Source organism: Cetorhinus maximus, chromosome 5 (assembly GCF_964194155.1).
Source record: "Cetorhinus maximus chromosome 5, sCetMax3.hap1.1, whole genome shotgun sequence".
Classification (NCBI taxonomy): Eukaryota; Metazoa; Chordata; class Chondrichthyes; order Lamniformes; family Cetorhinidae; genus Cetorhinus; species Cetorhinus maximus.
This window is the reverse complement of record NC_135883.1, coordinates 6,391,813-6,417,788: the sequence shown is the minus strand read 5'-3', so window position 1 is coordinate 6,417,788 and position 25,976 is coordinate 6,391,813. Positions and strand designations below refer to the sequence as shown.

The following is a 25,976-nucleotide window of genomic DNA, read 5'->3' as shown; positions in this document are numbered from 1 at the left end:
GTCCTTCTGGATGGTAATGGTCGTGGGTTTGGGAGGTGCTGTCTGAAGAGGCTTGGTGAATTCCTGCAGTGCATCTTGTAGATGGTACACACTGCTGCTACTGTGCATCGGTGGTGGAGGGAGTGAATGTTTGTGGATGTGGTGCCAATCAAACGGGCTGCTTTGTCCTGGATGGTGTAAAGTTTCTTGAGTTTTGCTGGAGCTGCACTCATCCAGGCAAGTGGGGAGTATTCCATCACACTCCTGACTTGTGACCTGTAGATGGTGGACAGGCTTTGGGGAGTCAGGAGGTGAGTTACTCACTGCAGGATTCCTAGCCTCTGACCTGCCCTTGTAGCCACAGTATTTATATGGCTAGTCCAGTTCAGTTTCTGGTCAATGGTAACCGCCCCCCTCCAGGATGTTGATAGTGGGGGATTCAGTGATGGTAATGCCATTGAATGTCAAGGGGTGATGGTTGGATTGTCTCTTGTTGGAGATGGTCATTACCTGACACTTGTGTGACGTGAATGTTATTTGCCACTTGTCACCCCAAGCTTGGGTATTGTCCAGGTCTTGCTGCATTTGGACATGGACTGCTTCAGTATCTGAGGAGTCACGAATGGTGCTGAACATTGTGCAATCATCAGCGAACATCCCCACTTCTGACCTTAGGATGGAAGGAAGGTCATTGATGAAGCAGCTGAAGATGGTTGGGCCGAGGACACTAGCCTGAGGAACTCCTGCAGTGATGTCATGGAGCTGAGATGACTGACCTCCAACAACCACAACAATCTTCCTTTGTACTAGGTATGACTCCAACCAGTGGAGAGTTTTCCCCCTGATTCCCATTGACTCCAGTTTTGCTAGGGCTCCTTGATGCCACACTCGGTCAAATGCGGCCTTGATTTCAAGGGCAGTCACTCTCACCTCACCTCGGGAGTTCAGCTCTTTTGCCCATGTTTGAACCAAGGCTGTAATGAGGTCAGGAACTGAGTGGCCCTGGCAGAACCCAAACTGGGCATCAGTGAGCAGGTTATTGCTAAGCAGGTGCCGCTTGATAGCACTGTTGATGACCCCTTCCATTACTTCACTGATGATGGAGAGTAGACTGATGGGGCGGTAATTGGCTGGTTTGGATTTGTCCTGCTTTTTGTGTACAAGACATAGCTGGGCAATTTTCTACATTGCCGGATAGATGCCTCATGTTCTCATCTGGACCTAGAAAAATGTATTGATTTTGCTTCCAATTTCCACCCTTCTCTCACCTTGACATGGTCCATCTCTGACACTTCCCTTCCCTATCTTGAGCTCTCTGTCTCCATTTATAGTGATAGACTGTCTACCAATAAACATTACAAGCCCACCGACTCCCACAGCTGCCGTGACTACAGCTCCTCACACCCCGCTTCCTGTAAGAACTCTATCCCATTCCCCCATTCCTCCGCCTCCGTCACATCTGTTCCGGTGATGCCACTTTCCAAAACGGCGCTTCTGACAAGTCTTCCTTCTACCTCAACCGATGATTCCCCCTGACAGCCCTCAACTATGTCTGAAACACCTCCCACACCTCTGCCCTTACCCTTTCCCCTCCCTCCTGGAACCATGAAAGGTTTCCCCTTGTCTCACTTTTCAACCCACCAGCCTCCGCATTCAGAAAATCATCCTTGGTCTTTTCTTCCATCTCCAGCACGATGCCACCACCAAACACATCTTCCCCTCACCCCCCTTGTCAATGTTCCATAGGGACCGTTCCCTCCATGAATTCCTGGTCCACTCCTCTATCACCCCAACTCCTCATCCCCTTCCCACGGTACCTTCCTATGCAATCGCAGAAGGTGTAACCCCTGCCCCTTTACCTCCTCCCTCCTCACTGTCCAAGGCCCTAAACACTCCTTTCAGTTGAAGCAGCGCTTCACTTGAACCTCTTTCAGTTTGGTCTACTGTATTCACTGATCCCCATGTGGTCTACTCTACATTGGGGAGACTAAATACAAATTGGGTGACTGCTTTGCGAAACACCTTCGCTCAGTCCACAAGCATGGCCCAGGTCTTCCTGTCGCTTGCCATTTTAACACTCCATCCTGCTCTCATGCCCACATGTCCGTCCTTGGCCTGCTGCAATGTTCCAGTGAAGCCCAACACAAACTGGAGGAACAGCACCTCATCTTCCAATTAGGCACTTTACAGCCTTCCGGATTTAACGTTGAGTTCAGCAACTTCAGATCATGAACTCTCTCCTCCATCTTGGCCCCTTATTCAATCCAATATTTTTTCTCCAACCGCAACACTCCCCCTCCCCCGCCCCCAACACTACCGCCCCCACAGGGCCATCTGTCACTTGTTCTTATGTTTTGCTTTGAATGTGTGCTGACCCTTGTTCTGCTATTAACACATGCTGCTAACTTATCTTTAACCACAATCAGCACCTTCTTTTGTCTTTAACACTATCATTAACATTCCATTTTCCTTGTGTCCATGACATATTTGTCAAATTTCTACTTAGCTCCCACCTATCCCTGACTTTCTATTTTGCTCCACCTGCTCCACCCCCTCTTAAACAGTATAAAATCCATCATATTTCTACCTCTCCTTAGCCCTGAAGAAGAGTCATACGGACTCGAAATGTTAACTTTATTTCTCTCTCCCCAGATGCTGCCAAACCTGCTGAGCTTTTCCAGCATTTTCTGTTTTTACCCCTACTCTCCCTCTGCCTCTCCCCCTCCAAACTTTGCTTTCCTCCTTTAAAATAATCCTAAATCTAGTTCTTTGACCAAGGTTTTGGTTATCTTATCTAATATCACTGTATGTGGCTATATATACACACACATACATACCCAATGTTTTGTTTTATAATGCATCTGTAAATCTCTTTGGGACATTTTCTAACTATAAAGGTGCTGTATTCGATGAGTGTTAGCTGGGGCTCAGTTGTTAGCACTCTCACCTCTGAGTTACAAGGTTCAGGGTTCAAGTCCAGCCCAAAGCTGGACTACAAAAATCAAGGCTGACACTCCAGTCCAGTACTGAAGGGGTGCTGCACTGTCAGAGATGCCATCTTTCAGGTGAGATGTTAAACTGAGGCTCTATCTGCTTGCTCGAGTGGAGGTAAAAGATGGCATGGCACTATTCTGAAGAACGGCAGGAGAGTTATACCCAGTGTCCTGGCAAACATTGATCCCTCAACCAACACCACAAAAACAGATTGTCTTGTCATTATCACATTGCTGTTTGTGAAAGTTTGCTGTGTGTAAACTGACTGCTGCGATTCCTACACTACAACAGTGACTACATTTCAAAAATACTTATTTTTTTCTTTCATTGGATGTGAGTGCCGCTGGCTAGGCCAGCATTTTTTGCCCATTTCTAATTGCCCTAGGGAAGGCGGTGGTGAACCACTACAGTCCGTGTGGTGTGGGTACACCCGCAGCGCTGCTAGGGAGGGAGATCCAGGATTTTGATCCAGCGACAGTGAAGGAACGACGATATGGTTCCATGTCAGGATGGTGTGCGGCTTGGAGGGGAACTTGCAGCTGGTGGTGTTCTTGTGCATCTCTTGTCCTCGTCCTCCAAATGGCAGAGCACATCGGTTTAGAAGGCGCTGTCGAAGGAGCCTTAGGTGAGTTGCTGCAGTGCATCTTGTAGATGGTACACACTGCTGCCACTGTGCGTCGTTGGTGGAGGGAGTGAATATTTAAGTTGGTGAAAGGGGTGCCGATGGGCTACTTTATTCCAGACGGTATTGAGCTTCTTGAGTATTGTTGGAGCTGCACTCATCCAGTGGACGGCATTTCCTCACATTGATGCCTTGTGCCTTGTAGATGGTGGACAGGCTTTGGGAATCAGGTGGTGAGTTAGTGAAGAATTCCCAGCCTCTGACCTGCTCTTGTAGCCACAGTATTTATATGGCCGGGCTAGTTAAATTTCTGGTAAATGGTAACCCACAGAATGTTGTTGGCGGGAGATTCAGTGATGGTAATGCCATTGAATGTCAAGGGGATAGGGTTAGATCCTCTCTTGTTGAAGATGGTTATGGCCTCACACTTGCGTGGCATGAATGCTATTTGCCACTCATCAGCCCAAGCTCCATCAGGAAATGTTCCCCCTTTAGGGGTGTGAAGTTGGAAGCATTATCCCCATGGCCTTACAAACTGGAGTTACAATTAAGATTAAGGGCAACATTTACTATGTTGGATGTTTGAAATTGGCTTCCTTTTCTTTCATCAACAATCCTTTATTCCGCATTTTTTTTTTAAACATAAAGAGGACATGTTCTGAGACTACATTATTTCAAATCACACTCACTTTTCAGCAGGGACTAGAGGCAGGAATTTCCACTGATCCTCCTCACAGTCAAAACACAGCCGGTTCATGATCTTGTTTTTCTCCTCGGGTGGAATAAAATTTTCGATAATCAGGTACCTGAGTAAGACAAAGGCATGAGATGAGCTGAAGAACGTTCTGAACTTCTTTCCCCGTGGGTTGTACAGCATCAAACCTTGGGATAACTTTTATCGCATGAATTATGGGATGCAGCAGATGTAGACTATAAAATACCGATTACGGAGACAAAGGATAAGTTACAAAATATTTCAGCAAATATGTCAGCAAAAACTTGTAACATGGATCAAAAATAATGCAAGAAGACAAAGGTAAATCGCAACAAAAGAGGACCCTCAAAATCTGACCTTGGAGTGAACAATATGGACGTAGAGCAAGTCAAAATAATTGTTTACTTCGTTTAATAACATCAGGTGGCTGAAGCAACAAAGGAGTTAAACAGAGAATAACAATCGGAAAAGAGACAAATGAAAGTGTATCTGTGCAGTCGTAATATTAAATTGGTGATAAGAAAGTAGAATGCGTAAGTGCTCAACAACATGACACAGATGTGAAAACTGGACCTTGAATCCTGAAGGAAGGAGACTCGAGGCATTTGAATTATGATGCTACAGATACAGATTGAAAATTAGTTGGAACAAGAAGAATGAGATGATCCTTGAGCTAGAAGAAAAGAAAGAAATATGATACACTGTGGGGCACATTATTCAGGAGTTACAAGAAAAGTTGGGGTTAATATCTAGAAAAGGTAGAGATTAATAGAGCAAGAGGTAGGACACAAAAATAAAGTGGCTAGATCACAAAATAAGTACCAGTCGGTCTGGTCATTCACCATTTTTCTCATCCATGCTCCAATGTCTTCACTGCCTATCCTGCTGTTCTAAAATATTCCAGTTATTTTTGCCTCCAATATTCTGCTTGGAAATCCATCCAATGTGTTAACAACCTTTTGGGGGGAATCTTGTGGAGTTGACAGGGGTCTTAGAAATTACTTGAGTTCTGCTTTTAATGTGATAGGATTGACAGGGGAATATCCTCCTGCAGATTACAATGGTGGTTCAAGGAAGTGAGGGCAGAGCTGGATGATTCCTTTCACACCAAAATCCGATGCTACTACTTCAATCCCAGAACTGCCCTGTCAGGGCTGAGTTCTTCTGAACACTCTTTACTACTGCAATAACTTCATGGCTGGCGCAGGTATGTCACTGTTGCCGCCAATTATCCTAATCGGACCGTTGGTGATAAGCCCATTTGATCGTGAACTTTTCAACAAAAACATTGAATTAATGACCACTGTCCCAATGGAAAGGCTTTTATTAGTGTCCCTGCACCAGGGCAATTTTTGCAAAACAACACTTCAGGGCTAAAATTCTCACATGAATTTAATTCTTCATAGTCGAATTAGGAGCATCTTGTTCACAACAAGAAATTCTAATACCTTTAAATGAATTATTTTAGGCAACCGGTTACAAACAAGGAATGAGATTAACAAATCTTTGCTGTTTTTGAGATGCAATATAAAAACAGGTGACCACTCTACATAAGTGTGCTCCATATGCTGCAAATGAATACATGTTTTATTGGTGTGTACATATCCAATATTGAACTGTATATTATTCAGATTTATAGAAAATTAAATAAGCTGTTGAGTTTGATCACTATAAAGGATTAATATAGCTAAACCTTCCTCAGAAAATTAGGTTCCTATTCATTTTACTCTCTTAATTAGATGAGCTTTTAACCTGGCAGCTCTGTTCCTTACATCGGGCCGCCTTATTATTCAAGCTTAATTATATATGCATTATTATTAATTAGTAAGCATGTTGTTATTATTGTTAAATTAATAAGCAAAATAAAAGCCAAGTACATTTTTCTCATAATAAGTCCAAATATTGTTGGACATACACAGCAGGTCTAGCAGCAACCGTGCAGAGAGAAACAGAGTTAAATTTTCAGGTTAGCAACCCTTCATCAGAACTGACAGTACTTAGGAAATTTAACAAGCCTTAAGCCAGGCAGCAGGTGGAAAGAACAAATGGGAATGTCTCTGATGGCTGGAGATATTAAATGGCAAAGCAAAAACAGGTGGTAATGGGACAAGTAAAGGAGCAAAAGATGTGTTTCGAGGAGGTGTAAATGGGAAGGCAGAATCACCGCCAACAGCTTCCAACCAAAAAAGGCAGAGGTTATGAAGTCAAATTGTTGAGGAACAGCACCCCGTCTTTCAATTCGGCATTTTACAGCTTTCTGTACTCAACACCGAGTTCAACAATTTCACTATCACCCCTGTTGTCATTGTGAAAGGTGATCTCATAGTCCGCGCCTATGGCCTGATGATCACTGTGGCTCCTGGAGGGCAGGTTTAAAGAAGGTGTTGATGGCTCCCTGGCCTCGTGCCTTCAATGAGCTGGTGGCCTCGTCAAATGGGGCAGTGGGGGGGGGCTACTCCGGCAGCAGGAAAATATCAGGGACATCGCACATCCTAAATAGAGCCTTAAGTGTGCAAATTGGTTGTCCACCTCCCTGGAACGGGCAGTTAACCCTGTTACTAACCCACCCCTGGAGTTGTTCCCCGATGATGGGAGTGCGTCTGGGAGCCATTTCGATGGCAGCTCCCCAATATTTTCCAGGGCCCCCCTTGTCCAAACCTGTCTCCACGGGGCCAGTAAAATCCAGTCCATTGACTCTGTTTCTCTCCCCACTGATGTTGCCTGACCTGTTGAGTATTTCCAGCATCTTCTGTTTTTGTTTCAGATATCCAGCATCCGCAGTATTTTGCTCTTAGGACTATCTCATATCAGCTTTTCTAAGCTCCTGCCTGGTGCTGAATAAAATTAAAATCAGTTAGACAGAAGGATAATCTGGGTGAAGTGAATGTATCTCATCAAATAATATGAAAAGTTCTCTGGCGATTTGACTAATATTAGCAGGAAGGACAAGGGAAGTGTTTGAGCAGCTAACACAGCAGTTATTTTGCAATGGCGGTGATAAAAGATATATTTTAATATCTTATTTTCCCCTGAGGCGCTATTCAGGTTCTTTTCAAAGGCTGAAATGAGAAATACTGTCAGCAGATAGAAGGGAAAGAAACATCAAGTTAAGTAATGGGTATAGGCTCAGTCCATATATGGTGCACAAATGGTTGAACCCGATATCACCAGATTTGGCTTGAGCACATCAAACCCTATAGGGCCTCGTTCTCCACTGCTTTCTCCTTTCTCATCAAGCCAAACATATCCCCAGGCTCTCCTATTCCTGAGCTTACATCTGTCTTGAGTTTCTCTCCCACTGCCTCTCATGACTTTCTTCAAGCTCATCAGGAAACTTATCTTCTCCTTGATCCCATCCCCACTAAACTGCTGACCATAAGCCTACTTTCCTTCTAGCGCCCCCACCTCCCCGCATCCCCCGTGCCAACTGACATTCCTCAGTTACCTCTCAAAACCGCAGTAATTCCCACTCTCCTCAAAAACAAAAGACATTCCTGACCCACCGTATTTGCAAACTACCACTGCACCTCCAAACTCCCTACATTATTTAAACATATTGCTGCTTCTAAACTCCATGCCCACCTTTACTTCAACTCCCTGTTTGTATCTGTCCAATGAGGTTCCCGCACCTGCCAAAGTCCCAAAGGAGCCCTATTCAAAGTCTCAAATGGTATCCTCTGTAGCCATGGCGCATTATCCCTCCTTGACCTCTCTGAAAACACTGACATGGTCAATCATACCATCTTGATCCAATGTCTCTCCTTTGTTGCCCAGTTCACTGCAGCTGCTCTCATTTAGTTCCATACTCACCTGTCCACAATGGTCACCAGAACATGTCCAGCAAAGGTTACATGCTGCTCTTCGATGATATCTCAGATACAGGGGGCCGGATTTTCTGAGGCGCTGTGATCCCCAACACCACTCACCGCCACCCCCCAAGCACATGGTTCCATCAGCTGCCCAGCATTTAATGCGGGGAGCTGGGTTAATTGCTTTAAAGCGAGAATGCCACCCTTATCTGGGGAGTAAGTCCCACCTTAGAGAGCTACCAGCCCATCAGGTTGGCCAGCCATACTATAGCCTCAGCAGCGCCAGCCAGGAGTGGTAGCCACTGCTGGCAGTACAGGTAGTCTCAGCACACTGAGGAGCCCAGATAAGTCCAGGGTTAGGGGCCTCAGCGATGGGGGTGAGTGGGTAAGGAGGCCGGGTTCAAGAAGCCAAGGGGAGGGTTAAAGGCAGGGTCAACCTTTGTGAGGGGTGCCTCCGAATGGACACAGGGGGCCCAAAAATTAGGCTCCCCCCCTTGCCCAACAACAGCTAAAGCTGCTGGACTTCCCACATTGCATGGGCCTTCCCTTGCCATGGGTAAAATAAGGATGAGGCCCTTAGCTGACCATTAATTAGCCACTTAAAGGCCTTCATAGACCCAAGGGTGGGCCAGCTACTCGACACCTGCCCCGGACCCTGTAAAATTTCAGGCAGGTCGTGGGCGGGCGTGTAGATGGTGGGAAATGCCATAATCCACCAATTGCATGTCTAGTCTCATACTAAATGCACCACACTCCCATCATTCACCTACCAATAATCGAACAGTCACAACTGATACCTCACATTCATAGCTTTTCCTCACGCTCACATACTTAACACAACTGTAAGTCTCACATCAACAACCAACAGTCTGTGCACACTATTCAACCATGACAGACAAATCACCCAAACCCTTGCACCACACTCACTGACAGCTACCTTTCACTGTCAGGACAAGATGTTACGCAATCGCAAGAGCACACAACTGGAAGAAGACAGCCTCAGCAGCCATGACATGGTGGGACTGAAAAACCATCAAAGGTGATGGTATATTCGTGCCTAATCCTCTTTCTCACATCCCACTTCCCTTTCATCCACCATGCCTTCTGACTAACAAGCTGCAGATGGTCTAAGCGCACATCTCTTGCTTTCAACCCCATCCCGCATGACCCCACTACAACCCTACCCTTGTGCCCTTCTCCTCTCAGATACTTAACAGCTGAAACCTGGCCAGATAGTGGTGCAACTTCAGTCAGGCAACTTCAGTCTTTTTGGCACATGAGGTCAGATTGCTGCCATCATGGTTGTGGATAACCGTGTACAAAGGGTTTCACAGCGATCTGCCCTCCAACATCTTATTAGGATTGTTGAAGCATTGCTGCAGGGGAGTGGCAGCAGCTCTGTGGGGCACAACGCTGCTGTTCTTTCTCAGGATGACAGCACATGTCCCTCCATCAATGTCACAATGCTCTTGCTGTCACTTGTCAGCCAGCCCAGGTTGTTGCCACCTACACCAAGATGGTACAATCCAAAGTCAGGACTTCAGGATCCAGGGCTGCTTGGGGTGTCCTGCAAGTCCATCTGCAGTGTTCCCCACTGAAAGTCTGCAGCCTTCCATCAGCCACCCTCCAGCCACATCTAGCACTGTGCAAGAACACCAGGGCAGGCAAAGGTACATGGAAGGCATGTAGTAGGGAATGTATAAGGGTGATTAGTTGATTTTTATACATCGACCATCCAATGTTCCATATAGAGCTGGTTTGGACTGTTTGTTTAGTGGTGACATTTATTTCAGCATTGTGACCATTATGCTGGTCAGCAACAGAGGAAAGGCAAGGTGTGGGTTGGTGAATGAGGAATGGGTTTGCATTCACTGCTACTGCAGTCAAATAGGCCAATCACAGAAAGCTCGGCCTTCTCTCTTCCTCCTGCCAAAGGATCAAAAGTGTTGTTTAGCAACTCAATGGCCTGCTTGATCACATATTGTGTGGCAGTATGGCTTGTATTCTACACATGCTGCCCACATATGTGTGGGCTGTGCACCAGAGTTATGAACAAGGTGGTCAGTAGATAGCCCTTGCCACCCAGTGACCACCCTTTGATTTATCACAGTGGGTCAAATATCGGTGGTACAGCAGATTGCCACAAAATAAATGGATCATAACTACTGACAGGGTATCAGTGCATCTTGCAGGTCAATGCCTAAGTATGGTTGCACACCAGCTGGACAATAAGGGGTTGGAATCCTTTCTGATTGGGGTGTAGATCTGAATTTGCACGAGGCACCTGCAAACTGTTGTGTGCCATCAATGGGACTCTGCACCATGGGAAGTTGCAAGCATTATAAAACCACATGCTTGCTCTGCCTGCTTCTCTCTGGAAAAGAAAATGAAATGTATTCATGTCTCCTTGTATACAAAGTGCCACAGGCCATCCTCAAGTAGCAATAGGTGGCAACTCGGAGATATTGCAAATCCCGCCTGCTCCAGCCTAAAAGGAGCCCAATGCAAAGAAATTCATGGCTGTAGACACCTTCACAGCCATATGCAAAGCCTTGCTCTCCAGTAGCATGGCAGATTTCAATGAGTATCACCATTGTGAAATGCAGGCGTCATACACATTGTTTATTGCTGAGATTGAGGTAAGAAAAATTCTCCCTGGTTGCATATGGTCTCCGGCTGAGAACTTCTCTCCTGCTCCTCCTCCTCCCTCTTCGAGCTGTTTGTCCTTCATGTTGTGTCTGCTCATTCTCCCTGTCGTGCTGCATGTCAAGGGGTGTAAAACTACTGCAGCTATGACTGGGAGCAAGTGGCCTGAGCAGAAACCTTGAAGTCTCGACCAAGGCCTTCACCACATTCCACATCACACCCTGTAGACTTTGGCAACTTCAAATCACAGAAGAAACCATCGAATACTTCTCTACTAACTCAGCGCAGCCAGTAGAAATCAGACAGTAACTAATCTGAAAGTGGTTGATAATCTCTTTAAATAGCACTGGTCAGAGGTCCTTGCTGCTCCTGAACACATGTTCAGGAGTGCATGCGGTTAATAAAAGATGTTAACTGTAGTGTTCAGATCAAAAATGGCATCAAAGCAGTGTTACACACTGAATGATATTATAATCTGCCAACTTTGCAAACTTTCAACCCTCAGTCCCATCATCTGCGCCAATGACCTACCCAAAATGGCATCTGGTGCAGCTCATACCAGAAGTGCACATACACAGATGCCAATTTGGTATGAGAACTGCAGCCTTAGCACAGAAGTTACGGGGACTCAACACAACTGAATGTTGTGGTCTATGTTTTTATATATTTTAAACTCATCAAAGTCATTATCATCTTAGCACATTTGAAATTGAAACATCAGGAGGAGCCAGTAATTACTGTCGAACTTATCATAACAGCAGTAGTACTGCTGCCATAGGTACCCAACAGCACATGATATACCGCACAGATCTTGGGTAATATCAGAAGAAAAAAGATTCTACCAATATGGTCATTCCTCCCCCACCCCACCCCACAGTATTGTGAAGGAAGTCAGCATCTGAAGAGGTAAAGTCACCAAAGATATTGTGACTTACTTGAGTTTAAGCTCTCTTGTCAGTTCATTCTGTGTATGCTCCAGGTCCTGTCGCTCCCTCACATGTTCATCCTGTAGATCCTGAATCTCAGTCTTCACTGCTTGAAGTTTTGCGAAGAGCTGTAGTGGGATAATGAGAATGAGAGAGATGGGAACCATTTTCACCAGTGTTCATTAAAACATTACAAAAACGTAGTGGAATCTAAAATATGAGACGATTCATCAAACTTTTCATCTTTTTTTTTACAGGCAACAGGATACATAATTACAAACCTTATTTGTAATACTGCTTACTTTTTAAAGTAAGCTTTCATATGATTTCCCCTACAGATGCTCAAGCAATTAACTGTTGTTGATGAACTTATAGAAATGTAGCAGAATTTTGTTTGGCGGAATCACATAAAACCTTCAATCCCTGATTGCAGGTTCATTCCCAACGTGTGATGTATGTGGAAAGTTTGCGCCAACTTGGAGGCAGAAAAAAATGAACATGCTGTTCATGGATTTGATCTGTAAGAGAAAGCCAAACCAGCTGACCTAATCCTTTCAAGTGGAAAACTCATTTGTAAAATTGAAAAATGGCTTGAGTACCGATTTCCGCACTGACCAAGATAGATTACCCTCAAGAGTTTCATGTCCACGTGGTAGCAACAGACAGTGGCACTTGTGCTATGTTAAGGCAGATGAGTTAATCTGATGAGCGCCTGTTATTTTATGAATTATTAAGCCTGTGCAACCACTGAGAAAGAATGATTCATTTGGGTACAAGAAGAGTTATGGACACATATGTACAAAAGAAAGACTTACGTTTTTTTGCACCTTTCATGACCACAGGATGCCCCAAAGCATTTTACAGCCAATGAAGTACTTTTGAAGTCTAGTCACTGGTTGTAATATAGGAAATGTGGCAATCAATTTACACATAACAAACTCACAAAAACACCAATGTGATAATGATCAGATCATCTGTTTCTGTATGTCCCTTGAGGGATAAATATTGGCCAGTACACTGGGGATAACTCCCCTGCTCTTCTTTGAAATAGTGCCGTGGAATCTTTTAGATTCCCTTGAGAGGGCAGAGATGACCTCGGTTTAATGTTTCTTCTGAAAGATGGCACCTTTGACTGTGCAGCAGTCCCTCAGTACTGCATTGGAATTAGCCTTGGTCAATGCTAAGGGATTAGTTGACAATACCTATTTGAGATAGGGATGTCTTTAGAAATTTAATGAAATGTTTTCTTACTATTGAGACCATAATTCATTGGTCAAGGAAGCTTGGACATGTTGGAATACATCAATCTGTTAGGAAATTTCTGATGCTACATTGTCTGATGAGCATGTTAAGGATGTTAAAATATGGTGAAGGTTGCTTTACATCATTAATTACATAATGAGTATTTGTCTGCTGGACAGATGATGGATGACAGCCAAATGTAATGCAGAAATCTCCCAACTGTCAATGGTATGTGGGAAATTAATAAAAATGATTGCAATTGGTTCATTAGCAGTCAGATTGGTTGTATGGAAAATTTAAAAGGATATTGTTTTACTAAGTTCACAGGGTGTGGGCATTGCTGACAAGGCCAGCATATATTGCCCTTGAGAATGTGGTTCTGAGCCAACTTCTTGAATTGCTGCAGTGCATGTGGTGTATGTATACTCACAGTGCTGTTAGGGAGGGATTTGCATGATTTTAACCCAGCAACATTGAAGAAACAGTGATGGCGTGTGACTTGGAAGGGAACTTGAAGGTAGTGGTGTTCGCATACGCCTGTTGCCCTTGACCTTCTAGGTGGTAGAGATTGTGGGTTTGGAAGGTGCTGTTGAAGAAGCCTTGATGAGCTGCAGAAGTGCATCATGTAGATGGTACGTGCTGCTAGCATGGTGCACCAATGGTACCAATCTGGGGTATCAATCAGGGCGGGCAGCTCCTGGCACAGACTCAAATCCTTAATAGGGGCTGCAGCCCCAGAAGCGGCCACTTAATTGACTGTTGCTGGCAAATTGTGGCCCAAGTCCCGCCGATGTGGGGTCGCCCCCCACTTTCAGTCATATATGCAGGACTTCTGCCACCCCTGCAGAATGCTGGTCATACAGTCAAAACGGCACAGAAAGAAGCCATTTCGCCTATCAAGGCTATCCCGGCTCCCATTCCCCCACTCTATCCTCATAACCCGGCAAGTTTATTTCCCTCAAGTGCCTGTCCAATTTCCTTTGGAAATCATTGATCATCTCCATTTCCACCACCCTTATGGGCAGCAAGTTCCAGGTCAATACTTGCTTTAAAAAAGGCTCTTTCTCACATAATCCCATATCTCTTAACATTTCGAGTCCGTATAACTCTTCATCAGAACTGAGGAAAAATAGAAATGAGGTGAAATATAAGCTGGTTGAGGGGGTTGGGACAGGTAGAGCTGGATAGAGGGCCAGTGATAGGTGGAGGCAAAGAAGAGATTGTCAAAGATGTCATAGACAAAAAGACAAAGGGGTGTTGACGGTGGTGACATTAGCTAAGAAATGTGCTACTGGTGACATTAAGGGTAGAAAGCAGGACGAGCAAGGTACAGATAGCCCTAGTGGGGGTGGGGTGGGGTGAAGGGATTGAATTAGGCTAAAAGGTGGAGACAAAAGAATGGATGGGAATACATTTAAAAATAATGGAAATAGGTGGGAAAAGAAAAATCTATACAAATTATTGGAAAAAAAAGGGGGGGATCGGAAAGGGGATGGGGATGGAGGAAAGAGTTCATGATCTGAAGTTGTTGAACTCAATATTCAGTCCGGAAGGCTGTAAAGTGCCTAGTCGGAAGATGAGGTGCTGTTCCTCCAGTTTGCGTTGAGCTTCACTGGAACATTGCAGCAGGCCAAGGATGGACATGTGGGCATGAGAGCAGGGTGGAGTGTTGAAATGGCAAGCAACAGGGAGGTCTGGGTAATGCTTGCGGACAGACCGAAGGTGTTCCGCAAAGCGGTCACCCAGTCTGCGTTTGGTCTCTCCAATGTAGAGAAAACCGCATTGGGAGCAGCGAATGCGGTAGACTAAATTGAGGGAAGTGCAAGTGAAATGCTGCTTCACTTGAAAGGAGTGTTTGGGCCCTTGGACGGCGAGGAGGGCGGAAGTAAAGGGGCAGGTGTTGCACCTTCTGCGGTTGCATGGGAAGGTGCCGTGGGAGGGGGTTGAGGTGTAGGGGACTCAGTTTCATACCCTTATGCCCTCACCTCAATGAATTTCGGGCTCGGCATGATGCTGAACTCTTCTTCCGCCGCCTTCGTCTCCGTGCTCACTTCTTTGGGCAGGAGTCCTCTCCCCGTTCAACGGATCCTTTTACCCACATCCAATATTCTCCCTCCACCTGGACCCCTCCCTCTGGATTCTTACCTGCTCTTGATCTTTTCATTGAGAACTGTCGGCGTGACATCAGTCATCTCAATTTCTCTGCTCCTCTCACCCACTCTAACCTGTCTCTCTCTGAACTGGCTGCACTCCGTTCTCTCAGGTCCAACCCTGACATTGTCATCAAACCTGCTGACAAGGGTGGTGCTGTTGTTGTCTGGCGCACTGACCTCTACCTCGCAGAGACTGAGCGTCAACTCGCAGACACTTCCTCCTACCTCCCACTGGACCATGACCCCACAACTGAACATCAAGCCATTGTTTCCAGGACTGTCACTGACCTCATCTCCTTTGGAGATCTTCCCTCCACAGCTTCCAACCTCTTATTCTTCCAACCTCGGACGGCCCGCTTCTACCTCCTACCCAAAATCCACAAACAGGACTGTTCTGGCAGACCGATCGTGTCAGCCTGTTCCTGCCCCATGGAACTCATTTCTTGCTATCTTGACTCCGGTCTCTCTTCCCTTGTCCAGTCTCTTCCCACCTACATCCACGATTCCTCTGACACCCTACATCATATCAACAATTTCCAGTTCCCTGGCCCCAACCGCCTTTTCACAATGGACGTCCAATCCCTTTACACCTCCATTCCCCACCGGGACGGTCTGATCACTCTCCGCTTCATCCAATCCCCATCCACCACTACTCTCCTCCGTCTGGCTGAACTTATTCTCACACTGAATAATTTCTCCTTAAACTCGTCTCACTTCCTCCAAATAAAAGGTGTGGCCATGGGTACCCGCATGGGCCCCAGTTATGCCTGTCTCTTTATGGGGTATGTGGAACATTCCTTGTTCCAGTCCTACTCCGGCCCCCTCCCACAACTCTTTCTCCGGTACATCGATGATTGCTTTGGTGCTGCTTCATGCTCTCGTCGGGACCTGGAAAAATTTATTGATTTTGCTTCCAATCTCCACCCCTCCATCATTTTCACATGGTCTATCTCTGACACTTCCCTTCCCTTCCTTGATCTCTCTGTCTCAATTTCTGGTGATAAACTGTCCACCAATATTCATTACAAGCCTACCGACTCCAACAGCTACCTTGACTACAGCTCCTCACACCCTGCTTCCTGTAAGGACTCCATCCCATTCTCTCAGTTCCTTTGCCTCCGTCGCATCTGTTCTGACGATGCCACTTTCCAAAACAGTTCCTCTGACATGTTTTCCTTCTTCCTTAACCGAGGTTTTCCACCCACGGTGGTTGACAGGGCCCTCAACCGAGTCCGTCCCATCTCCCACACATCCGCCCTCACACCTTCCTCTCCCTCCCAGAACCATGATAGGGTCCCCCTTGTCCTCACCTATCACCCCACCAGCCTCCGCATTCAAAGGATCATCCTCCGCCATTTCCGCCAACTCCAGCATGATGCCACCACCAAACACATCTTCCCTTCACCCCCCCCCGGCGGCATTCCACAGGGATCGTTCCCTCCGGGACACCCTGGTCCATTCCTCCATCACCCCCTACACCTCAACCTCCTCCCACGGCACCTTCCCATGCAACTGCAGAAGGTGCAACACCTGCCCCTTTACTTCCCCTCTCCTCACCGTCCAAGGGCCCAAACACTCCTTTCAAGTGAAGCAGCATTTCACTTACACTTCCCTCAACTTCGTCTACTGCATTCGCTGCTCCCAATGCGGTTTCATCTACATTGGAGAAACCAAAGGCAGACTGGGTGACCGCATTGCAGAACACCTTTGGTCTGTCCGCAAGCATGACCCAGACCTCCCTGTCGCTTGCCATTTCAACACTCCACCCTGCTCTCATGCCCACATGTCCGTCCTTGGCTTGCTGCATTGTTCCAGTGAAGCTCAACACAAACTGGAGGAACAGCACCTCATCTTCCGACTAGGCACTTTACAGCCTTCCGGACTGAATATTGAGTTCAACAACTTCAGATCATGAACTCTTTCCTCCATCCCCACCCCCTTTCCGATCCCCCCCCCCCCTTTTTTTCCAATAATTTATATAGATTTTTCTTTTCCCACCTATTTCCATTATTTTTAAATGTATTTCCATCCATTGTTTTATCTCTACCTTTTAGCCTACTTCGATCCCTTCCCCCCACCCCACCCCCACTAGGGCTATCTGTCCCTTGCTTGTCCAGCTTTCTACCCTTAATTAGCACATTCCTTAGATAATATCACCAGCTTCAACACCTCTTTGGCCTTTTGTCTATGACATCTTTTGGCTATCTCCACCAATCACTGTCCCTCTATCCAGCTCTACCTGTCCCAACCCCCCCCCTTAAACCAGCTTATATTTCACCTCTTTTCTATTTTCACTTAGTTCTGTTGAAGAGTCATATGGACTCGAAACGTTAACTGTGCTCCTCTCCGCAGATGCTGTCAGACCTGCTGAGTTTTTCCAGGTATTTTTATTGTCCAATCGTTCCCTGTCAACAGAAAGCTGGGCAAAGGCCAGTCAGTTTAACATCAGTGGTGGGTAAAATTTGAGAAACAATAATCAGAGAAAAATTCAGCAGGCCCTTGGAGAGGTTTGAGTTAATCAAGGATAGCCAGCATGGATTTGTAAAAAGCAGATTGTGCCTGACTAATGTAATTGAATTTTATGATGAAGTAACAGAGCACATTGATAATGGAATTCAGTGGATATTGTCTACATGGATTTTAAGAAAGTGTTTGACAAAGTACCACATAAAAGGCTGCCGAATAAAATTGAGGCTCATGGAATTGGAGGATCAGCGTTAGCTTGGATAAAAAAAGTGGCTTGAGGACAGAAATCAGTGAGTGGTTATTTTTCAGATGAGAGGATGGTAGATGGTGGTGTTCCTCAAGGGTCAGTGCTGGGACCACTGTGTTTTTGAGATATATATATAATATATAAATGACATGGATATTGGAATTCAGAGTAAAATTTCAAAATTTGCTGGTGATACCAAACATGGAGGTGTGGCAAACAGTGAGGATGATTCCAATTGATTGCAACAGATTAGGCAGACAAGTGGCAGATGGAATTTGATACAGAGAAGTGTGAGGTGATGCATTTTGACAGAAGGGTAAGGAGAGGAAATACATACTTAATGGCACAGTTTGAAAGATGTGCAGGGACAAGAGGGATGGCGTGGTGGGGGCGGTGTTGGGTGGGGTTCATGTGCATAGATCTTTCAAGGTGGCAAGATATATTTAGATAGTAGTTAGCAAAGCATGTGGGATATTGGGTTTCATAAATAGAGGTATTGAACACAAAAGCTGGGAAGTTATGCTGATGTACTTATGTTTTATAAAGTCTGGTCAGAGTATGGTATCCAGTTCTGGTCACCATAGTTTTGGAAGGATATGAGGGTCCATAATAGGGTGCAGAGCAGATTTACCAGAATGGTTCCAGAAATAAGAGAGTTTAGCTCTATGTCTGGGGTGGAGAAGTTGGGGCTTTTTCTCCTTGGAGCAAAGCAGGTGGAGTGGAGATCTGATAGAGGTGTATAAGATTGCGATAGGTTTTGATGAGGTAGACATTAACTGATGGTACAAGGACCAGGGGACACAGATTTAAGGTTTTGACCAAGACATATGGAGTAAAAGCTAAATACTGCGGATGCTGGAAATCTGAAACAAAAATAAAAATAGCTGGAAAAACTCAGCAGGTCTGACAGCATCTGCGGAGAGGAACACAGTTAACGTTTCGAGTCCGTATGACTCTTCATCAGAACTGAGGAAAAATAGATAAGAGGCAAAATATAAGTTGGTAAAGGGGGTTGGGGCAGATAGAGCTGGATAGAGGGCCAGTGATAGGTGCAGGCAAAGAAGAGATTGTCAAAGATGTCATAGACAAAAGGTCAAAGAGGTGTTGACGGTAGTGATATTAGCTAAGAAATGTGCTAATGGTGACATTAAGGGTAGAAAGCAGGATGAGCAAGGTACAGATAGCCCTAGTGGGGGTGGGTTGGGGGGAAGGGATCGAAATAGGCTAAAAGGTGGAGATGAAACAATGGATGGGAATATATTTAAAAATAATGGAAATAGTTGGGAAAAGAAAAATATATTAAAAAATATAAATTATTGGAAAAAGGGGGATTGGAAAGGGGGTGGGGATGGAGGAGAGAGTTCATGATCTGAAGTTGTTGAACTCAATATTCAGTCCGGAAGGCTGTAAAGTGCCTAGTCGGAAGATGAGGTACTGTTCCTTCAGTTTGCGTTGAGCTTCACTGGAACAATGCAGCAAGCCAAGGACGGACATGTGGGCATGAGAGCAGGGTGGAGTGTTGAAATGGCAAGCGATAGGGAGGTCTGGGTAATGCTTGCGGACAGACCGAAGGTGTTCCGCAAAGTGGTCACCCAGTCTGCGTTTGGTCTCTCCAATGTAGAGGAAACCGCATTGGGAGCAGCGAATGCAGTAGACTAAACTGAGGGAAGTGCAAGTGAAATGCTGCTTCACTTGAAAGGAGTGGACCCCCCCCCCCCCAAACTAGGGCTATCTGTACCTTGCTTGTCCTGCTTTCTACCCTTAATTAGCACGTTCCTTAGCTAATATCACCACCTTCAACACCTCTTTGGCCTTTTGTCTATGACATCCTTTGGCAATCTCCACCTATCACTGGCCCTCTATCCAGCTCTACCCTCCACCCCCCCCTTAAATCAGCTTATATTTCACCTCTTTTCTATTTTTACTTAGTTCTGTTGAAGAGTCATACGGACTCGAAACGTTAACTGTGTTCCTCTCCGCAGATGCTGCCAGACCTGCTGAGTTTTTCCAGGTATTTTTAATTTGTTTTGGATTTCCAGCAGCTGCAGTTTTTAGCTTTTATCTTAATGATTGGACAATGTTCCCCATTGCTGGGTAGATGCCAGTGTTGTAGTCGTACTTGAACAGCTTGGCTAGAAATGGAGACGGCTCTGGTGCACAAGTCTTCAGCACTACAGCTGGGAAGTGGTCAGGCCTATGGTATTTGGCATATCAAGTGTGCTCAGCTATTTCTTGATATCATGTGGAGTGAATCAAAATGGCTGAAGACTGGCATTTTTAATGGCGTGAACCTCAAGAGGTGACCAAGGTGGATCCGTCCATTTGACCTTTCTGGCTGAAGATGATCAGCCTTGTCTTTTGCACTGATGTGCTGGGCTCCCCCATCACTGAGGATGGGGAGTTCATGGTGCCTCCTCTTCCTGTTAATTATTTCATTTTTCAACACCGTTCATGGATGGATGTGAAAGGATTGCAGAGCTTTGATCCGTTCAAATTGGGATTGTTTAGCTCTGTCTACAGTATGCTGCTTAAGATGTTTAGTATGCATATAATCCTGTGTTGTAATTCCACCAGGTTGGCACCTTATTTTTAGGTATACCTGGTGCTGCTCCTGGCATGCTCTCCTTCACTCTTCTTTGGTCTAAGATTGCACCCTGGCTTGATGATAATGGTAAAGTGAGGGATATGCTGGGCTGGATTGAAACATACAAGATCCTGAGGGGTCTTGACAGGGTGGATGTGGAGAGGATGTTTCCTCTTGTGGAAGAATCTAGAACTAGGGGTCAATGTTTAAAAATAAGGGGTCGCTCATTTAAGACAGAGATGAGGCAAAAAAGTTTTCACTCAGAGGGTGGTGAGTCTTTGGAAGTCTCGTCCTGGAAGGGTGGTGGAAACAGAGTCTTTGAATATTTTTCAGGCAGAGATAGATAAATTCTTGGTAAGCGAGGGGGTAATAGGTTATCGGGGGTAAGTGGGATGCAGATTTCAGGTTACTATCAGATCAGCCATGAGCTTATTAAATGGTGAAGCAGGCTCGAGGGGCTGAATGGCCTACTCCTGCTCCTTGTTGGTGTGTTCGTATGTGGTTACAGACTGTGGTTTAATACAAATCTGCCCCTGATGGTCCAAAGAGTCTCATGGATGCCCAGGTTTGAGCTGCTAGATCTGTCCTGAAGCTATCCTATTAGCATAGTGATAATGTCACACAACACAATGGAAGGTGTCTTCAGTGTGAAACTGGGATTTTATCTCCATAACAATTGTGCAGTGGTCACTCTTATCAATAATGTGATGGACAGATGCATCTGCAACAGGTCGACTGGCAAGGACAAGGTCAAGTAGGCGTTTCCCTCCTTTTGGTTCTCTAACCATTTGCTGCAATATGTTCTTCCAGAATCGGCTAGCTCAGTTAGTAGTGGTGCTGCCAAGCCATTGTTGATGTTCTACATGGAGGAGTACTGATTCATCAGCAGAGGGAGGATGGTGGGTGGTAGTCGGCAGGAGGTTTCCTTGCTCATTTTTGACCTGATGCCATGATACTTCATGGGGACCAGAGTCAATGTTGAGGACTCTCATGGCCATTCCCTCCCAACTGTAAACCGCTGCGCTGCCACCTCAGGAACGGTGATGGAGGAGTCTGGAACATTCTAAGGTATGATTCAGTGAGTATGACTATGTCAGGCTGTTGTTTGACTAGCCTGTGGGACAGCTCCACCAATTTTGGCACAAGACCCCAGATGTTGGCGAGCAATACTTTGCAGTTGACTGGGCTGTGTGCGCCTTTGTGTCTGAATCAGACAATTCCTTAGTTATCAAAAGCTATTGATACCTGGCAAAATATATTTTTGTTTTGTTCAAGTTAGAAAACGCGACCCCGTCTGCAGGTCAAAATATGTGCGACGCTGATTTGGAAGCAACAGGCCCTTTTGTATGCAAGAGTGGAGTGAATATTATAGGTCTTTTCATAGCTTCATTAGCTGAATATTAGCTACCTCATCTGGTAGTGATCCAGAACGATCGTACACATAACAGAGATGAACCCCAGTTTGTGCTGGGATTGTGGTTGGAGAGTTATGATCGGGGTGTTATTGCTCCATAGATTGGGGAAGAGAAAAACAATCAGGATCCTTATGACTTTTACAGCTACTGGCTCTGAGATACTGATCCTGACATTCATATTTGAAGATCAAGACTAAAAATGCTCCAATTTAACTTAAGTGTTTCAGAACGCAAGTTCACTCCCCTGGTAATCTTCTAACACTAGCTCTCTTTGGTCTTATTAGTTTCTCCATTGCAGCTGGAGGATGCCACCAATGCCACTCTGAGTCTGGTTTGTGTTTGCAGGAGTTCAGCATGAGGAACATTAAATGACTCACTCCCTTTGAAATATTTTTTCACCTACAGTGCAGCTAAAAAGGGAAACTCAGCAGATTAGGAGACCAAACCTATGGCAACTGGATGCTGCAGTGAACCAAAGCACCACTGCACCGTGATAATGTTCTCCAATTAGCTGAGACCAGCAAAATATTGGTGGTGTCGTTATTATCTTCATTGCAAAGCTACTTCTTAAAATATAGGATTTCTGATTATTCTTTCATCAAAGATTTTAATCAATTAATTGAATCGAAACTTATCATTCTGGGAAAAGCACCCCGCTCATACCATCCCCATCCTCCATTCCTTCCATCCCTCCCATACAATTCCCATCTCTCCCATCAATATTCCATTGCATCCCTGATGGAGACAATCTCCACAGAGCAAAGCTCGCGATGGCTATAAAATCTCATACGAACGTTTCTCACTGGGATTTCAAGGTAGTCTGACAGCGAACATGGAGACGTTCATTCATTTCAATAGTGAAAGCGGGTAGTACAATGAGAGATTTTGTCCTTCTCAACTTGGGTTAAGTCTGGAAAAACTATGGTGAAGGGTGGGTAGTTGTAGACCTCTCACTGATTATTATACATAGCAAGAATAATTTAAAGTTGTGTAACACTCAAACACAGCATTGAAGCATTTTGAGTTCTGTGCACTATAGGCAAAATTGCATTGACCTGAGTTTGTTGAATTGGACTAGAGATAATTTACCCCCCCCCACCCCCACCACCCCCACCTGGAATGCACTGTAGAAAGATGATAGACACAGCAGCAGTTGCTGCTTGGCTGGACTCCTGTTATTTTGCATACATGACATTCTCTGCTGATATATGTTCAGTCTGAAGCTGCACCACTCCTGGCAGAAGCTCAGACACAGTCTAGCAGATGTGCAGTCAGCTAATCATAATGACAGTCGCGTGCAACCCAGCATTAAATGCGCTGCTAAGAGGTTGCACACCTCAGTGAGGGGCCTAGCAATTTGTGCAAGGCTGGCCCTATTTACAGCTTAAAGTGGCAGGGGTGTATTTGGCTGCAGCAGGTACTGGAAGTGGCTGGGGAAGGGTTTCTGAGAAGGCAGAACAGTACAAATGGTGCAACAGAAGAAAGAGTGCGCTCCAAGGTTCTCTGATACAGCACTGGAGATGCTGGTGCAGGAGGTGGACAGGAAGAGAGAGGTCCCCTATCCACAAGGGACCAGGACATCCTCCAGACATACACTGAGATGGTTGTGGGAGCAGATAGCCAGGATTGTCAATGCTAGCAGTCTAGTTTGAAGAGTTGGATGCAGTGCAGGATTCACCATCCCACCCCTAGCACCTACACTTAACTACCAACAGTCTCCATTGAGCATAACTCATTTGTAAATTTCATAGCCTCACCTCATCCTCATGCACTTTGCACTGCTGCAAACCTCACACCTACAATACACTGCCAGCTATTCGATTGTGGCAGACACACCACCCAAAAAAATTGCACCACAATCACCGACACACTTCCTTCTCCCTTGCAGGACATGATGGCACATACCACAGAGAGCAATACCTAACCAGCAGAAGACAGGCAGCACGACATGTCCTCACCCCCATGGAGGAGATGGTGTTGTCCATCAATGGAGTAGAACAACTGAGCCCACAGCCAGTGGTGGCTGGACTGAAACATTAGAAGATGATGGTAAGTTCCTGACCTGCACTTCTTACCTTCCCCTCGCTCCCTCTTCTCACCCTTAACTTTCCAGATACTCAAGAAGTGCCACAGGGTCAAGCACTGATGAGAGAGTGTGAAATACAAGAGCAGCAGAACACTGGTGATGATGAAACACCGTCACTCACAGCCACCAGCTCAGATACTAGCACTGCACAAACTTCAGAGAGTGCAGAGAGGTGAGATCTGCAAGTGGTGAACCACTGGGCACGAGTGGCCTGCAGTCTTGTCAGCGGGAAGGTTCAGGAAGGTGCCAGTTCCCAAGAGCGTGGGGCCACATAGAAATTCTGCTGCAGGAGACTCAGATGAGGACCTAAATGGGGCAGTGTACAGAAAAAGGCTGGTGGGAGTGCACAATGAATGCTTGGTGCATTTAGTTGATTGCCAGAAAACCTGTTGTCATTGCCAAGGAGCGTGGAGGAGTTTGGCTCCAACTTGGAAAAGGAGCTTGCAAGAACACAAGAATTAGCGGCAGGGGGAGGCCATTCAGCCCCTCGATCCTGCCCCATCTTCAATAAGATCATGGCTAGTCTGATTGTGGCCTCAACTTCACTTTTCCGTCTGCCCCCCATGACCTTTGACTCCCTTATCAATCAAAAATCTATATAACTCAGCCTTGAATGTATTTAGTGACCCAGCTGCCACTGCTCTCTGAGGAAGAGAATTCCACACACTAATGACCCTCCGACGGAAATAATTTCTCTTCATCTCTGACTTAAGTGGGAGACCCCTAATTTTTAAACTGTGTCTCCTAATCCTAGAATCCCCACAAGGGGAAACATCCATCTTGTCAAATCCCCTCAGTATCTTATATGTTTCTATCAGGTCACCTCTCATTCTTCTAAACTCTAATAGGTACAGGCACAATCTGCTCAACTTCTCATCGTAAGCTAAACCCTTCATCCCAGGAATCAGTCAAGTAAACCTTCTCTGAACTGCTTCTAATGCAATTAAATATTTTCTTAAGTAAGGAGGCCAAAATTGTACACCACGCTTCAGATGTGGTCTCACCAAGGTCCTGTACAACTGTAACAAAACTTCCCTACTTTTATATTTGATTCCCCTTGCAATAAAAGCCAACATTCCCTTTGCCTTCCTAATTAATTGCTGGACCTCCATGCTAACTTTATTGTGAATTATGTACCAGGACATCCAGATCCCTCTGTACCGTAAAATACTCGAGTCTCTCTCCATTTGCAGTGCAAAGAAGTTCAATGCCATAGTCATCTGCCACTAGCAGCGGCATCCTTGCCCTGTTCTGAGGTTGCACGTCTGCCTGCAAGAGGTAGTAGATTTCAGTGAGCACCTTCTTTGTAGAATGGAATCATCATACACATTGTTCCCAAGGTAAGAGAAATCTCCCTGAAGACCCTAAGTGGATAAGGCCTTCTGCTAAGAGCCCTTCTTCCCCTCCCCATCTTCCCTCTGCGAACAGTCTGCCCTTTCTTTGCTGCCTCTGTTCCATCTACCTGTCGTACTACAACCCAAGGGGGATGGTAACCACTGCACCCATGATTGAGAGCAAGTGATCTGGCCAGAACCCCTGAAGTTGCAACCAAGACCTTCTGGACGTGCAGCACCATCCTTATCAACTTCACCAACTTTAAACAACTTTGCAAACCACCAAGTACTTCTACAAATTCAGACAGACCCAGCAGGAATGAATCATTAGCCAACCTGAGAGTAGTTGATGATCCCTTTAAGTAGCATTGGTGGGGGTCCTTTCTCCTGCTGAACGTCTGTCTGTGTTTGAGAGAGGGTGTTAGCTGGCACTGCGAGGTTGAAAATGGTAGTGCTGGCGTCAAGTCAGTGTTATGTGGCTGACTGACAACAATCTGCCTGCCCTGCATATTTCTAGTGCACGCCACTGACGCCCATGTTACTAACCTTCCTGCTCACTCCAGAAGTGTGCAAGAGCTCCTGACCCCATTTTGGAGCCAAACAACACCAATAATAATGAAACCACGGGCACCACTGGAGCAAAATTTTGTGGCCCTAATTTAATTAGTTTTGTACTCTATGCTTCAATTTATAAAACCCAAAATAGCCATTTAAAATCATTTTAGCACCCACTTTCTTAGGGAATTACATATTTGAAC

At 45.5% G+C, this 25,976-nt stretch overlaps 1 protein-coding gene across 2 annotated transcripts in view; it reads right to left on the bottom strand.

Annotated features, from left to right (window-relative positions):
* The window catches only part of kif3ca (kinesin family member 3Ca), a 345,217-nt gene that overhangs the window by 38,333 nt on the left and 280,908 nt on the right, over positions 1-25,976 (bottom strand). For both annotated transcript variants that reach the window (XM_078541471.1, XM_078541473.1), the window contains exons 5-6: positions 11,701-11,819; positions 4,285-4,401 (exon numbers count right to left, since the gene is read on the bottom strand). In XM_078541471.1, coding sequence (XP_078397597.1) covers positions 4,285-4,401; positions 11,701-11,819 — 236 coding nt within the window. The remainder of the gene's footprint in view (positions 1-4,284; positions 4,402-11,700; positions 11,820-25,976) is intronic.